Source organism: Montipora foliosa, chromosome 2 (assembly GCF_036669935.1).
Source record: "Montipora foliosa isolate CH-2021 chromosome 2, ASM3666993v2, whole genome shotgun sequence".
NCBI lineage: Eukaryota > Metazoa > Cnidaria > Anthozoa > Scleractinia > Acroporidae > Montipora > Montipora foliosa.
The window spans coordinates 18,277,687-18,293,924 of record NC_090870.1 but is presented as its reverse complement, the minus strand read 5'-3'; the positions used below and the strand labels follow the sequence as shown (position 1 = coordinate 18,293,924).

The window sequence follows — 16,238 nt, the reverse complement described above, 5'->3', positions numbered from 1 at the left end:
CTTTCACATGCCTTGATATGGTCCTCGGAGCTTCCATTGAAATAGTAACAGTATTTTCTTTGACCAACAAGTACAAGAATCGTCAATGCAGCCATTTAAACAAAGATATATCATAACAAAGAAATGAAAAACCTAAGACTCGTTTCAATTGATTTCATTCAACAACCTTTTTTAACCTGTTTGAAATTTTGGACATATAGTTTTTTAAAAACATTATTGTAGCTTGCGCGTATCTAGAGTTACAGGGATGGAGTATTACATATTTGGTATACCAGAAAAAATTCTATTTGCCAGAACTAGGCGCGCACAGAATAAATGGGTAATGATGACGTTTTCCCACAACCAAATGCCCGCAAGTAAGTCTTGCGTACTGGTGACGTCTGAGCAGAAAACGGCCGAGAGCGTGGTACATCGGTAATCGGAAATCTCCATTGTACGGGGTTTCAGATATATCTTGCAATATGTCTGCTGTCACGGAGTGTCACCACGTGTACGGCATAACCGTACAATCTAGCCTTGGAGCAGCTATTCGACAAAGTTTGAGACAAGCTTTTGTCCGCCTAACTTTGTCTTAAGATCGCAGGTAACGTGGTCCAGTGGTTAGAGCGTTTGGTGTTGCATGCGGCTAGCTACCGGGTTCAAAAATCCTCGTTCTAAACACCTGGCTTGGATTTGTGTTTCCCGGTGTGTCCCGGATTCAACTCCACCACACTTTGTAAATAGCCGGGAACTGGTTGCCCTCCATATCGCCAGTTGGGGGTTCCATCTATAAATGTTTCTGTTAAGTTTGAATTGTTACTATTCCCCTCTCCTGTTACCAGTGGAGTGGCCTTTAAACTAAGCTTAGATAGCTAAGTGCACTTCCACTATAAAAAACAAAGCATTTATTATTTTTCTTTTTTTAGTCCCGTCGTAAAGTGACTAGAATTATCTCACGACAAAGAGATCCTTTGGTTTGGATTAAGAGTCGCGGGACGATTTAGGCAAAAATTTGTCAATTGGCGAACTTTGTCCTTTTGTGGCATAGCACGCACGAACACGATGTGTGAGACACAAATCCTGATGAAAGGCAATTGGAAAGATTCAATGTCTGACAACCAGCAAGTGTGTTAGAAAAAAAAACGATCGTCGGTGTTTCCAAACATTAACATATTAAAGGCTCGCGATAGTATTTCTGTCCTGAAGAGGTTAAATTGTTATAGAAAGAACCAATCTTGAACACGACTTTTGAACGGCAAGAAAAAGCCACGAATTATTACCATATTTTTGCTGACCGTCCAGTTTCAGTTCTTTCAACAGTGTCAGTAAACTTTCGAATAAATTATCGCAACATAGGAACTCTTAACATGCAAACCATGTCATGGGTAACTCTGCATCGTTGGGGATATACTCTCAACATTTCCGACATTCTTAATTTAGGTTAACCAGAAGATTTTTTTTACACAAATTTTTCAAACATGTGTACTGTAGCATTAATATAAACCCTGGCAAACCGTTTCATTTCCTTCATGATTGGTTTGTAACACTTCATGTTTGCTTACTATTTATGTGGTCTAGATAATCCTAACGAACTGCGATTATATAATCCAGAGTCAAGGACATCTCAATGAAGTTACATTTTTAAAAATGGTGGTCACTTGCGGCAAAAAGACTAATAACAATGACGTTGGTTTCCTTTAGGTTTCCGATGATCGACGGGTATACACCATCGTTTCGCCATGATCAAACTGTCTACTCACACACCTTTCATATTCGGTACAGATTTTTGATAAGTTCTTCCCCCGCTTCAAATCAATTGCTCCGTTTGAATACTATACACCTAACAGCTAGGGGCCCCTGGTAGTCCAATGACTATGACTTATCAGCTGGTTTGATGACCACCAAATGCAGTTTCATGGTTCTAACTTCTCACCAACCCCAGCTCCACATTTACTTTTTCGGGAATTTGTTTGAACCAGGAATTCGTTTTCTTTCCTTTTTAAGGGAGCCTTTTCATAAGAAGATATACTGAACGGGAGACTGCTCACTCATCACACGAGCAATGAATTTCCTCTTCTCTTTTCTGGGAATGTTACTTAATAATAGCCGGGGCTATCTAGCATGAATTAGTGGAAGATCAAACATGTATCTTGGATTTTGTTTGTAAAGTGCAAATTTATTCTCTCAGGGTGTCTCTTGTCGTTTGTCGTAAAATGCCATGCTAAATCTCACTATATGAAATTAATTAAAATTCCAAATTAAGAAATGAAAACTTTTTGTTCTGTTAGAATGCAGAATGGCTTTTAAAATCATTTATCTTCGGTTCAAAAAAATAAGAAACGAATTTTTCATTTTTGACAAAGTGAAATAAACAAATGATTCTCACCTCGTGTTTCAGGCTTTCAGCCAGCGAAGGGAATAAGTTATGAGATTCTTGTTTAAGTGTGACCGGAGGATTTTTGCATCCATCATCTTATTGATTTGAGTTCCTAAACAAGCCGTTTAAACTTGATATTTTTTAAACAGATAGTGCACCGCCCTTAATCCCTGCAATGCGGGTGATCTAGGGATCTACTCTTGAGAAAATCTTCACTATTCCCTGGGTCTCGCGGTTGTCGTTCTTATCATATCAATATATCCTCGGCAACGGTTTTAACTGAAAACCTTTAATTTTTTACTTACATTTTAATAATACCTTGGTGTTGCTACTTGAGTTTCAACACTCAGGCTCAGTGTTGGTTTACTGAAAAAACAAGAATCTTATGAAACCGTCTTCGGCTCCATCCGGCTCAATTTTTAACATATTCCGTGTGCAATTGCACTGCAAAAACGAGGCATGCTAACGTAACTTGATTCTTTGACGTCCTATGCGAATTAAAAGAAAGAAGAAGATAAACTAATTAAGATGATAACCAAGAATAATCCATTCGGTTCAATGTTTGGTTTCAACATCTTTAGTTTCAGTTGCACTGCTAGCAAAGTTTTGGCCGTATATACTTGGTCTTAATCTAGAGCTATAACAGTAAAACGATTGATAGAATCTGAGATAATCAGTACATGCATGAACCATCTGAATAAGCCAGGGGGAAACAAATTACAAGTACTGGAGCTTTTTCATCCACGTGGTCAGGCTTTAATGAAGTGAAAGTAAAATGTTGCTTTAAGGTTATATACATTTGTGGTCGTAACAGTGATGAACGTATAAGTTCAATATCTACAAGAGTGCGTTTTGGAAAACATTATGACATTTCAATTCCGAAAAAAAATTGTGTCCGACGGCATTTACATATCCTCGATATTTTATTTCAGGGCTAACTCCGGCTTACCTTAGGATTAAAGTGGTGAAAAGAATATCTCCTTTTTTGTGACATTCAGAAAAAAAAATCACACGATGGAAAGAGGCAACCCATATCTACTCACTGGAAAGGGCGTGGTTGACGCTGTGGTGATGTGTTGATCTCGATTCCGCAATTTTCCTTCCTGCGGAAAACAAATACGTGTTATTCTGTGAAAACGATTAAACATTGATGGCTTTGGTGGCGTATGGCTAATTATACTGTCATTTAATTTTTGAACAGTGGAAACAACCAAACAGTGAAAACATTTTTTACAAGCTCACATTCTTTCTTGTTAGACCTTGTTCACCTTATGGCATTTTTGGCCTCACTCAAACGCCATGTTCGGTCAACAGGAAGTCTTTCTTCAATTTTTTGTCGATACGACCCCAGTCCCAAGATCAAACACGCCCTATTATACTATTTATTCAGGCATAGCTGGCCCGCCCCACATTGATCTTTATATTAAGGTTACGCAAACGGGAAAGTTCTAATAGTTTTCATGTTCCGGTTTAGCTCACAGGCAAGATCTGCAACAAACTGATCTTGTCGAGGTCACTTTCCTTAAATGGTGCGCGAAAAAAGCGTTTCCGGTCATACAAGGAGACTCCCTTCCGATACGATTGAACTGTTTACCGAACGTCAATACACACGATATGCAAATAAGCCGTTTTGTCGCAAAATGTGCCAATATCAATCTTATCTCTTTTTCTCGCTGGTCTCTAAACACTTCTCAGTTTTGATCGCTGTTTTCCAAAGAGTAGAGAGTGAAAGAAATGATTAACTGAATCTTCTAAGGTCTCTCTTCACTGACACTCTAAAAGTCGTTAGCGTCACGCAAGCAGTTTGTTTTTATTTATTCTTTCGTCGCTTTTCCGGTCAGAAGACTGAGGGTTGAGTTAATGCGGAAAAAATCTCTGCCGGCAGCAGAGGGGCAATTCAATATCAAAAGAATTTTTTACTTGAGTAGGAATCGATTAAAGTTTCAAAGAGAACGAAATAGTTTCTCAAAATGACTGTTAGCGCTGAAGGACGAAATAAAATGAGAAAAAAATGAAATTGAGAACACGTGTCAACGTTTTAAATATGAATTCCTTCCTGTTACACGCAGGCAATTAACATCTCAATCAAAATAAAATGTCAATCACAATCGATGAAACGAGAGTATAATTAGGAATATACTTACACCATAAGCTCATCTTTTTGGCAATCAAACTTGGAAAACTGCAGCCAGCTTCCGATGGCACTAGATTCAAGTTCAGTTATTTTCTTTCCGAAGCAAGACTACCACTGTTTAAGCTCTTTCAGTAGCATCATTCCGTGAAAACTGAGGTCGAAGGCTATTAGCTCTTTCACTGAATCCCGACATTTCGAAATAAACTTCTTTTGATCAAAAAAAAAGATGGAACTGGAGGACGGATTTCTCAGCGGGTTTTTGAACATTGCAGAGCTAGAGAAGTATTTTAGCCACGGTAAGGATAACTTGAAATTAAATCCCGATAGCTTTAGGTAGGTGCGTGCAATGTTTATATCGTTGTTTCTTCGGGCTTATTTGTTTGGACAAGAAATTTTAGAGGAGTAGTAGAGGGGCGTTTAATTCTTGGTCCTAACATTTCGGACCATTATCTATTTAATAACTCTAAATGCAACTTATTGAAAAGTCGGGCCTTAGAGTTGGGCTTTCCAGTCCTTGCGATGCATGCGCAATGAAACAAAACCAAAGCGGGCGAGAATATTGACCTAGAAAGCCTAGACAATTTGCTAACGTTTCTGTCACGTTGCAAGAGAGAAACCCGACCATAACTAGATCTCTGATTTTTAATCTAAGGAAGCATGTTTTGCATAAAAAATTCTTTTATCACTACCAAACTTTATTTATACCACTTCTTTCCAGTGTTGAAGCTTTTGCTCTCCTCTTCTGTGCTTGATAAATCGAAACTGAAAGTCCATAAAACCTCATTTACAGACAGATTTCGTTGTTTTCTAGTCTTTGTTTCTATGTGTTTTTTACCACCATACCGTGATGGTGTCTCTCCATTCTTTGCCCTGTTCAATTTGAGGCCGAGAACGGAACCGGAGGTTTTGGCTCTGGTCATGAAAGGACAGCATCACACCATGGCCGTCAATAATGAAAGTTAATTTTACAATGATGGAATAACTTATTTCTAACGCTGGTTTGCTGGTAAGTCAAGCGCCCTCTTGGCTGTTGGTGCTCCTCCATGCTCCAAGAATGTCTAAAAAAATCCCCGGTTTTTTTCGTGCTAATTTCCATACATACGTAGAGCGAAAACACTATGAGGATCAGTATTAACACTGAAACTCGATCCGACTCGATAAATCGAACGCCTCAGTTTTTCAACGCTTCTTATCTCTTGGTCGTATTTTTTTTTTAAGTTCGTTTGTTTAAGTTTACTGCTTTACTTCGCATCAAGTTATTGGCACATGAAACTTTAGAATCCGGTTTCGTGACAGTCATCGGTAGCGTGGGTGTGCCCAGGTTGAATTTGCCCTGGTTTTCTGAGAAAGCTTGTTTAAATTCGCGTAATTTAGTGGAAATTGTTCCATGATCACGTATTCGAGTAGACTAAGTACCCATTACATAGCAATTAAAAATGTATGCGGTACTGAAAACTGCCATTGAACGCGCATCTTCATACAAATGAAATACCTTCACAAAAAACCGCTAATTCAGACTAGAATCAGACCTTGTAGTTGAACTGCAGCCTTGCTTTCTTTCTGCGACAAATCACTGAATTGAAGGAAACGAAGACAGCCGATAGACAACTAAAATGGTGAATAGTTCGAATGTGCTATTAAATTTGCTAACAACTGAATGACACGACTTCTGAGCACTGAAGAAGCAATATATTGCGATGTTAAATTCTATTGCTGTCAAGGCTTCAGTTCTTCGTCATTTTATCGACAGAAGAAGCGACGAGAAAAGAGAAATCAACCCGTAATGATTCATAAGCAACGTTCTGAAAATTTATAGACGTCATTGCGTTAAGTCAGTACAAAAATCGGGCCTCGTCGTAAAGCAGGAAAAAGAGTAAAAAAAGAGACTGACTGAGAGCAGTTGACGATGATGAGTGGTGATAGAAGAGTTGATAACAGTGATTATCGATAACAAACTTTGTTTTCGCCCAGCTGGTACACGTGAATTTGATAAAGATAAACATGTGACCTTCCAAAAATAATAAGTTGTATCATGAAGAGAAGGGAAACGGAATACACGGAGACAAACCTCTCGGACAGGGTAGAGAACTGGCAACGAACTCAAACTTCGTATAATAAGATAAATGATTCGAACCCGCAAGTGTCTCAAGGAAGAGTTCAAGGATTTCAAGTTTTCAAAGCAAAGAAAGTTGCCGGCATTTGGGGCTCGCCACATTTTTGTGTGGCTAAAACAGTGTTAACATCGTCCCCGATGTTGCAGGGTCCTTGTTTGCCTTGACACCCCGTGGAAACGCTAAAGGCCACGTAGACTAAGCGCACTGCCCCAAGCAGGAAGAGAAAACTTTAAAAGAAGAGTCTTCCTATTACTTCTTAGGCGACTTTTTCAGAAATAACGGAATGTTGTCGAGAATAGTTATCCACCACCTACCAAATCCGGTCTTTTATTTGACCCTAAGGCTAGTGTCTTAATTTAGCGTTAACTCGAAAGAAAACAACACAGATATGAGTTGAGGATTAAGCTCTTTAACTTTAATTTTTTTTTTTCGAATCAGTGCACGCCGCGCCATAAATCAGGTTTAATTTTAAACGGCTTTTTGTCAGGGGCAACGAGTAGTAGGCATAATTTTATCCCCTAAAAAGTTTTCATCTGTTCGGATTTCCTAGCTGAAAGTCTAGTGATCCGAGAATTATATGGATCAAAACTTACCTTTTCGAAACGTTTAGCCAGAAAAAAGGCTCCCGAAAATTCTAGGTGACCTTTTTAGGGTAAAAATCCGTTAAAAATAGGCAATTATACCATTTTTCAGATGTTCGAAAATCCTAGGAGAGGCAGGCAAGCAAGAAATTTTACAACAAATTTTCCGAAAATTCTAAATTTCAAATCGTCTTCCGAACAGATATTTTCCGAAAATTGACGTTGGGTGCCCCTGTTTTGTCGCTAGGTCCAGTTATTTCACAAAACTGGTCTTTCTCTTGACAGTTAGTGAATTACAGAAGTGGTAAAGCCATGAAAAATCTGATTTTGGTGTCCACGGGATACTGGGAGGCTATTGCTCTTTGGAAACAACCGCCTCTATCATTAAGACACTTTACTATGCGTTTGAGAGTTTCCAATGACAATTAGTTCCTCTGATAATACAACTAAGTCTTCACTACTGAACACCGCTGAATACACCTGCAATTAGAAGTAATGCCAAATTCAGTGCTAAAGGAAGATATTATCATCTTACTCAGTTTTGTTGGAAGCCTGCTACAAAGACCGGAACTTTTATTGAATACAGAATGCTCAGTGTGTTGTACAATTAGCCAAAGTCAAGATATCCTAAACAAGAAAATTGCTGATCTCCCCGGCAATATGTCAAAAGGATGCAATTAGAAACATACACCGAATTGCTAAAGGAAGATATTATCTCGGTTTTGTTGGAAGCCAGCTACAAAGGCCGGAACTTTTAACGGATACTCTATCATCTTCAGGAGTGCTCAGTGCATGTCTCAGGTCAAGATGTACTGAAGTCCTAAACAAGAAAATTGATCTCCCCGGCAAATTATCTATTAGGATTATCTCTAAGGATGCAATCTAAAATTTCAATCAAGGAATTCACTGGTGAACTGATCGTTTGATCAGGCAAGTTAAGCTGACTGAGGAAATTGTTCTTTTTCTCTCTGTTCTGTGTTTGATCACAATGTGTTGACTTAATAAATCTACGCCAGGTGTATTCTAACTCACTTTCTTACCATCAAGCTTTCGCAAGATATCACGGCACGGTAAGATATATCTGAGTATCCTCAAATAAGATATTTTTTAAAGAAAGATTAGCAGACCTTTTCGCAGAATATTCATGTGGGCCGGAATAACAAATATTTCTTTCTTTGCGGAAGCTGTAAGAAAGCCATTGCTGCATTTTGCTCCCCATTGCTCAATGATATTGGATCTCTGGCCCAGTATGATTGACTTGTTAAAACGTAACTACTTTTGGTTCAATTTTTTACCTTTGAAATCACTCTTAATCCACAATTTTTTAGATCGTTCCACACGGAAAAGTTTAGCTTCCAATGGTCTTCTAGGACAATGTACCGGATGTGTATCCACCGTCAGGGGACACGCCTTGTTTCGTCATCTGTAACGCAAACCTTTCTCCGTCCAAAAGGTGCATTTTAGGTCAACCAGATATTCTACAAATTGTTTAGTCCCCTCCTTTATAATAACTGCAATATCCCAATTCCGAGATTTGTATCAATTTCGAAAAAACCGATTTTTTATTGGGCTGCCCCGGAGCTTTGCGTGAATGATCGCAACACCGGAAGACACTTTTACTGTTGTCAAGAGAACATTCAAGCTGTTAATTTGTCAGTTTCGTGTTTGCGAAGACGACTTCAGTCGTATCATTTCTTAGCAGCGTAACCTGAAGCATCGCACCCATTACCAAGGTAACCAGAATTTTTGTTGCACTTTAGAGTTAAAATAATAAATTTGAACATAATTAAAGCATCGCAGTTTACTTATATCTCAGATGGCTCATCTTTGTTTCTCAAGAAATAACTATGAAGTCTTAAATTTGTATTTTTTTTCTCATCGCTTTAAAACCTCTTCTTTTAAGAGCCACAGATCTAGGTAAATTATTTTGATAATTTTAAAATGTTAAGACGTTTTAACCGAGTTATACCATAGGCAGCCCAAGCTCGCGTCACTACAGACAGCCGTTGAGAATTTAAACGCGTTATAAGACTTTGTATGGGAAATAAAATACAGTCGATTATGAAGCCCAAAAATGCTCAATTTAACTTTCATTCAATAAAATGAATCAAAATGACTCACCTCTGGTGTATTCCTGTGCCTTTTGGAGTTTATTTTACAGTTTCGGGAAGTCCGTGTTTTCAATATTCTAAAACGAAGTCCTTGACTTCGTCTTAGAACATTGAAAACACTGAAAACACAGAATTCCCGAAACGGTGTAATAAGCTCCAGAAGGCACAAGAATACACCAGAGGTGAGTCATTTTGATTCATTTTATTGAATGAAAGTTAAATTGAGCATTTTTTAGGCTTTATAATCGACGGTATTTGATTTCCCATACAAAGTCTTATAACGCGTTTCTTATAACGGCTGTCTGTAGTGACGCGAGCTTGGGGTACCTATGGTTATACGGAAGGTCGGGTTCCTGTTCTGTACTTTCGCTTAATGTGTGTTGAAACATTTAACGACAAGATTTATTCACTCTGCCTCTGTTCAACCAAGTCTGATTTGTTTTTTCTTATTGCTTGTACTAATTTGTCTAGCTTAAAAGCAGTTTTCAAACTTCTTTCGGAAGAATTCAAGCAAGGCTGAAAATTTGTCTGTTTCGGCGGAAGTTGGTTTCACATGATGAAGCCTTTCCACGGTACAACTAATCATTTCCGTTTTTTTTTTTACGCATCTGAAGAGGACAAAACGATCTAGCAAAGTATGCAATTCCAATTGGATTATCGTGACAATTTGACAGCTTGTATCTCCGGCTCCCAAACTTTTTTCTTTCGTCACTGCTCATATTTTATCCAGCGATTTTCAAGGAACCTGTGATTATGGGCGCGATCGATTGACCCTATTCCGGAATAAGAATACGTGGAGTGATGATTTAAAACACTATGTATGGCGTTTTGCAGCAACAAGAATAATAAAGCTGTTTGACAATATTGATGTGAATCCCCGCAAAAACGAAGGATTTCTAACTTCTATTCCATGTATTCCTAGGAATTCGGAATAGGGTCAATCGAACGCGCCCTATGGATTACCGGAAGACTGCGTTCATCAAAACACTTTTCGTTTCCTGTACTTTACTGAAGCATTTATTTGTATTTCCGCTTGATCGTAACAAAGACAAACAGAAGAAATTTCTTATTTTGTAGTCAAACTTGAAATTCTTTCTGCAGAAAGTAATGAATTGATTTTAATTTTTGCACAGTAATGCACTTGATTTATATTTCATCGTAATTGGCTTCCATTTGACCAAGATATCGTAAATAAAATATTCCTCGTTTGACTTCCTGTCAAGCACAATTGTGTGCACGGCGCAGAAATGGTTGTACAAAAACGAAGATATCGTTGACGTCACCTATTGTCATTAATGTGCCGAGTAGAGCCTCATTGGCTGTCGGGAAAAAAAGGGTCTTTTGTTTCTGTGATTGGCACATTTGTATGACAAAAGCAATGTTTGTAAACAGATATCTTCCCTATAATGATCTTGTTTTACAACAACACGTCGTTGGCCTGTTTGTGTGTTGGACTTTACTTGGAGGATTGGTGTTTTATGTATGCGGGTTTAATTAAAAGTCGTTTTAAATTCTGCTTGGATTAGTTACATTATCTGTTTTTATAAATCAATTAGGATAGTACGCGCTTTCTCATTGGTCAATAGCTGTGTTTAGATGAGAGTATGCAAACACGGCTGTGACATCACAGGAATTTTGACTGGTTATGTATTGTCAGACGCGCGTTTTGATTGGTTGGTAGGAAATATGAGCGTGTGTCGAGGAAATCTGATTCAATCAAGAAGTAAAAAAAAAGCATTTTCCTTCATTTGTTGAATTATCTTTGAGAAATATTTTATGAAAGCAAAAGAGGATTTATGAGTGAAAGATATATATGAAATACATCATATATTGTACTGCGGGTATGAAATCAAATGAAACCATACAACCACGCAATAGAAATTTGCGCTCATCACTGCGAGGCAACATGGTTTCATTTGAAAAGAGGATTTATTTCCGTGCTTCCATAGCCTCATCTAAACACTCGGGGGAGTTGGGAGAATTGTCGACAGTTATGCACTTGGTAGTTACTAGCAGGTGTCAATCCATCATGCACAATTTTTCCGAGAATTTTGCAACGGTATGATGTATGTTTCTGTACTTTATATATTTTCATTGATTTGTCTTTTTGATCCATATTTTAGTATGGCTTGTGCTTTGTTTCACGTTTCTCTTTCCCTTTTATGTCATCCGAACTGAGAGGTTTTCTAGTCCAATCGTTTTTGTCACGAAATCGAACGAAAGTTTCTCTTGATTGCGTGACAAAAACAAGGGCGCGGCTCGAGTGACGGAAAAGGGACTCCTAGAAGTCTAATTAACGTTCTGCTACTTTATTATTGGAAGATCAATATATTGATGGACAGGCTTTGCTTAGATTGTGTATGCGAGGAAACAGTCTCAATTTTGTAATAATAAGAAGAATAATAAAAGCAAGGTAGTTTGGCCCAGTGGTTAGGGCGCTTGCCTTGAGATCCGGAGTTCCCGGGTTCAAGACCCGCTCTGACCACTCGTTGAATTTGATCCTGGTAGTCCCTGATTCAACTTCCCAGCTGCACTTGTAAATGACCAACTGGTTTGCCTCCAGCCAGTTGGGATTCTTAACAGTTGTTGTTGTTCTGTTCCGTCGTTTCGTTGTGTTTCAATGGCCCTGAAAAGCGCCTATGGGGAGCGGTAAACTAAGTATGTATTGTACACACGCTAACACCAACCCGGTGTGGCCAACACCCAAACAGCTGTCAATGGATGCTAACAGACCGGGTGAAATGGTTGTGCGCATGCGTGATGTGTTGGCCACACCGGGTTGGTGTCAACAGGGTATATGAGGGTGGAAATCTTTGTCTCTTGCGGCTACCTGGCAAGCAGTTTTGGCCATACGGAAGGGAGGATGCCGATTGGTTCAAATTTCATATGAAAATTCAAAGTTTGCTCAGCTAATCAAATTCTTCATCCTCTTGTATGTCTGTCCTCATTGGATGATCAAATCGGTAACGAAGATAAATCCACGGGAATGGCTTGTCATTTTAGCTAGGATCAACATACCTTAGTTTTTGGTTTCCTAGTAACTGAAAATGAATTTTTATGCACAGATTGCGACATGGACGTATTCAAAGATATCAAGCCGTTCCAACCTCATCAGAAGGCTAAGACCGACTGTGACAGATACAACGAATCGCTTGCCAACGGATTCATAAATTGGTCAAATTGTCCTCAAACTCATCGATTTGTGGATATGCCACCTCTCCTACGCCTTTCTACAGCACCGAGAGAGGAAATAGTGTTTTTTAACGTTCAAAAATGCTATGAAAAAGTTCAATGCCGAAAGAATAAGAAATCAAAACAGCGTGTACAAGGTGCCACAATTAACCTGCGAGTGACAACTGACGCTCCCATAGCTAAAGTAGAAGTGTTCGTGGAGAGGCTGCCTAAGGCCGCTGTGCTTTGTGGGGATAGTAACGGCAGAGTTCCGCTCAAACTCAAGTTGGAAAATCTCATGTATTCTGATGTAAGTGCTTTTTTGTGTTGTTTCCCTGAATCACTTGCTCCTATACAATTTTGTATGTAATAACCAGAAGTCTTGATCTGCGATGGAATGTGGTCCATCAGCTTACGGGAGTACTTACATTTAGAATGGTTGTGGAACAACCAGGCGTGGTGGTCATCAGGCTTAATTTGATTGGCTATTATTTGTTGGGACCTAAATGGATGTAGATCTCTATCAGGGTAGACTGCAAAACAGTCGTTTTATTCCGTTTTCGGAAGGCTCGAAGCGCCGTAAGCGTGATCCTCGCGTCTGAAGCGCGCGAGCCTCACACGCCCACTTTGATGCGACTGTTTTGCAGTCTACTCTCAGTGCACATTAAAGAGCTAAAGCTAGGTCGCCATAACCTTTGGCGTTCAAATGTCATGATTGGGTTAAAAAAATACATTTTGATTGATTGTTCTGTCGGCTTGTTCTTTGAAATTTCGAGGCACAAATGGTGTATATCATTATGCAACGTTTTAAAGGATTGGTGTCAAGGTGCTCAAACGTTTAATCTTAACCAGTAACTGCTTCGGCATTATGATTTAGGCGGACCAAGAAAACACGACTTCCTGATCACACCTAGAGGAATAATAAAAATATTTTGAGAACTCGAATTGCTCAAAGATGTCCCATGAACAAATCTTGCGTTTCTTTTCTCGATTCCTAAACTTCTTTCGTCCAATTTACTTTCAATTTAAATTCAACCCATTTTAACTTCGAATCCAGTCCAATGACTCAGTTTAAGTATCAGTTTCTCTGCTGCCACAGATCCTGGGCCACAGTGTTCTAAGTTAACGGATAGTCGTAAAAGAAGAGATACTACTCATGAATGAATTTGAATTTCATATTTTTTCGAACAAGGCTAGTCGTAAAAGAAGAGATACTACTCATGAATGAATTTGAATTTCATATTTTTTCGAACAAGGAGAGTTACTACATTCCATTTGAAAGAGGTCTTGTGTAAGAAAACATCCTTCTTTCTGACGCTTTGAAGTTGACGGTATAATATTTGTTCTTTCTAGAACTATCAGAGGCAAGACCAGTACTTTTCTGTGGACCTGGACTCGGTGTACCACAACCCCCTGACTGGTAACCCTGTGTACAAGCTTTCCACTGTAGATTCAGAGAGGAGGAATCGCTTTTGGCTCGTTGCACATGTTGTGTATGCCGGTAATCTTAAAAGTCAGCCGTTTTATAGTGAACCTTTTTTACTCAAGAGCAAGAGAAGTTCAAGATCTTCTCCATATTGAGAAACGCTGCGTGAAATTCCTGTTCATAGTGGCAAACGCTTAATTTGAGTGGATGACCAGCCCAAGGAGTGTAAATATTTCTGATATATAATTTTAGTTCGACTGGTTTCTAATGAGATTTTAAGTGATCATCCTTTGTTTTGGATTTAATGACTTTCAACAACAGAATACCTACTTTCACTCAAATGTGCAGGGTTATTTTGTCTGGATGTAGTTCTTGCACCAGAGGAAATGTAGACATCACTCCTCTCAATAGCCTAGATCAGGAGAAAGTTTCTTTTTTTCCTTTTGAGTGACTTCTACAGCTATAACAAAGAAATAGAACTAAAGTAGTCTTCTTTGAGTTGGACTTCTAAAAACAGTTTCAGATTATGACTGAGAGTTCACTTCTACGAAGTGGCTTAAAATAAGCACAGAGTCATGCCTTGAAAAGAGTAGACTCTTTCAGTCTATTTAAAGTTCTGACGAGATATTTCACAATTTATGACGATAAATTCTATTATGTGACCAGCTCTTCTCTGCTGACGCAATCCTACAGACGATAGCATCACAAGGTGACGTAAGCGGGTCTGAACGGGTTGACGATTAGCAACAATACTCTTAAAAAGTTGATTCTGTGATGCCGGCATGAAAGAGTGCCCACAACATCGAACAGAACGTACTCGACTTCTATTATCGGAATGAAGTTTCGGATAATGAGCTTTAGGAACAAGAATCTTACTTCCCTTAGCAGCATAAAAAATTGTTGCTGGGCAAATCTTTGGCCCTAGCTGGGTCAGTACGACACGACCTCCAGCCAAATATTTTCGCGTTAGGCCCACCCACTCAGTCGTAAGTACATAATATTTCAACAAGACCAAGTCAAAAAGGGTATTCCAGGATGTAAATGATATAATATATAAACTACCTGTAGTTGTTTCACGTCGGCAATATATATCAACCTTAAAATTACCAATCTACGGGAAATTGGTAATGGTTTGTTTTGCCTTACTACATTTGTATATTTCATAACTAGTAACTTAAACAAAAACACAAAACAAACAGAGGCTACAAAAAGTTGAAATGGCCGAAGTACAAGAATAGTAACTTAAAGTGCTACTATGACCAAAAATCAATTTTACTTTTTCTTTGTATTTCAAAACTATGTTAACTGAACATTAAGTGACCGAAGTCTTAAGCCTTCATTTCAAAACCACACTTTATTTTGACTGAAATTTCCCTTTTTAATGGTTCGCCATTAATAACTTTAAAATCTTGAGAGAGCTGGATCGAGGAGAAGATGACGTCAAAGAGTCATTAGTTTAAAAGTGCAATGCGAGTGCAGGTAACTAAATAAATATGCAGCACGGGAAATTCGAACCTTCAGACTTTTAAACTTGTGTTTTGCATGTATAATAAGCTGCGTTTACACCCTGCAATTTTAAGCTAGTGAGTCTTTGACGTCATCTTATCCTTGATCCAACCCTCTAAGGTCCAATCGGTCAGTCTTGAACGTGACCAACGGTGGATTGTGAAATCCTAAACTTGCACTCAAAGAAAATAGCTCAAGATTTTGCGAGTCAGGTGTCAAGCAAACACGCTTTCAAAATTAATCTGAAGGAAAAAGAGAAGTGAATTTTTTTTATCATAGTAGCACTTTAATATTGTTATCCCGTTGTATTAAAAACAGGTATTTCACCTCCTTACGTAAACATACTAGTATGTAAAATATTATGCAGATAGAATAAAAATAAAGTAATTATTTAATAAAATGCGTGTTACGGTATGTCTATGGTCTTTGCCTCTTGGGGGCTTTAAAACCCTTTGACTCCCAAGAGTGATTGATATAAATTCTCTCCTCACAAGTTCAATACATTGTTAAGCAGACTGGTGAGGAGAATAAAGACATTCATCACTTGGGTTTTATGTCTAGATATATATCATCAAATTCTGATAACTGACATAAAAGTAATGTACGGCGGTTAGTAAGGAGAATTACAATTCAGATCTTGGGAGTGAAGTTAATTGCAGACAGAGCCATTTGAACTCTCTCGTCATCGAAATGCAATTTCATTCAGAATCCTGTGTGAGCCCGGATTTTTTCAGTTCGCTGCTGCTAAAGTAGCTCTTATAACTTTGATGACGCATTTAAAGCAGATAACTTTCATATATGTTCTGCACTTCATCCACTGCAGAAACTAGTAAGGCATT

At 38.5% G+C, this 16,238-nt stretch overlaps 1 protein-coding gene across 2 annotated transcripts; it reads left to right on the top strand.

The window, feature by feature from the left end:
• Window positions 1-4,631: 4,631 nt before the first annotated feature.
• LOC137990269 (uncharacterized) lies at window positions 4,632-15,799 on the top strand. Of its 2 annotated transcripts, none has more exons than XM_068835659.1 (3): window positions 4,632-4,786; window positions 12,362-12,777; window positions 13,821-15,799. In XM_068835659.1, exons 1-3 carry the CDS (start codon window positions 4,717-4,719, stop codon window positions 14,046-14,048), a joined length of 714 nt encoding a protein of 237 aa, XP_068691760.1. In that variant the 5' UTR covers window positions 4,632-4,716; the 3' UTR covers window positions 14,049-15,799. The 2 variants fall into 2 exon arrangements, with proteins under 2 accessions (XP_068691760.1, XP_068691766.1); XM_068835665.1 differs by lacking the exon at window positions 4,632-4,786 and adding an exon at window positions 8,779-8,918.
• The last annotated feature ends 439 nt before the right edge of the window (window positions 15,800-16,238 follow it).

Excerpts from the sequence above, each read along its gene's own strand:
- LOC137990269 (XM_068835659.1), top strand. The coding sequence starts at position 4,717 with ATGGAACTGGAGGACGGATTTCTCAGCGGGTTTTTGAACATTGCAGAG. Across the intron at positions 4,787-12,361 it reads AGAGAAGTATTTTAGCCACG|ATTGCGACATGGACGTATTC; the intron begins GTAAGGATAACT and ends TTTTATGCACAG. Across the intron at positions 12,778-13,820 it reads AAAATCTCATGTATTCTGAT|AACTATCAGAGGCAAGACCA; the intron begins GTAAGTGCTTTT and ends TGTTCTTTCTAG.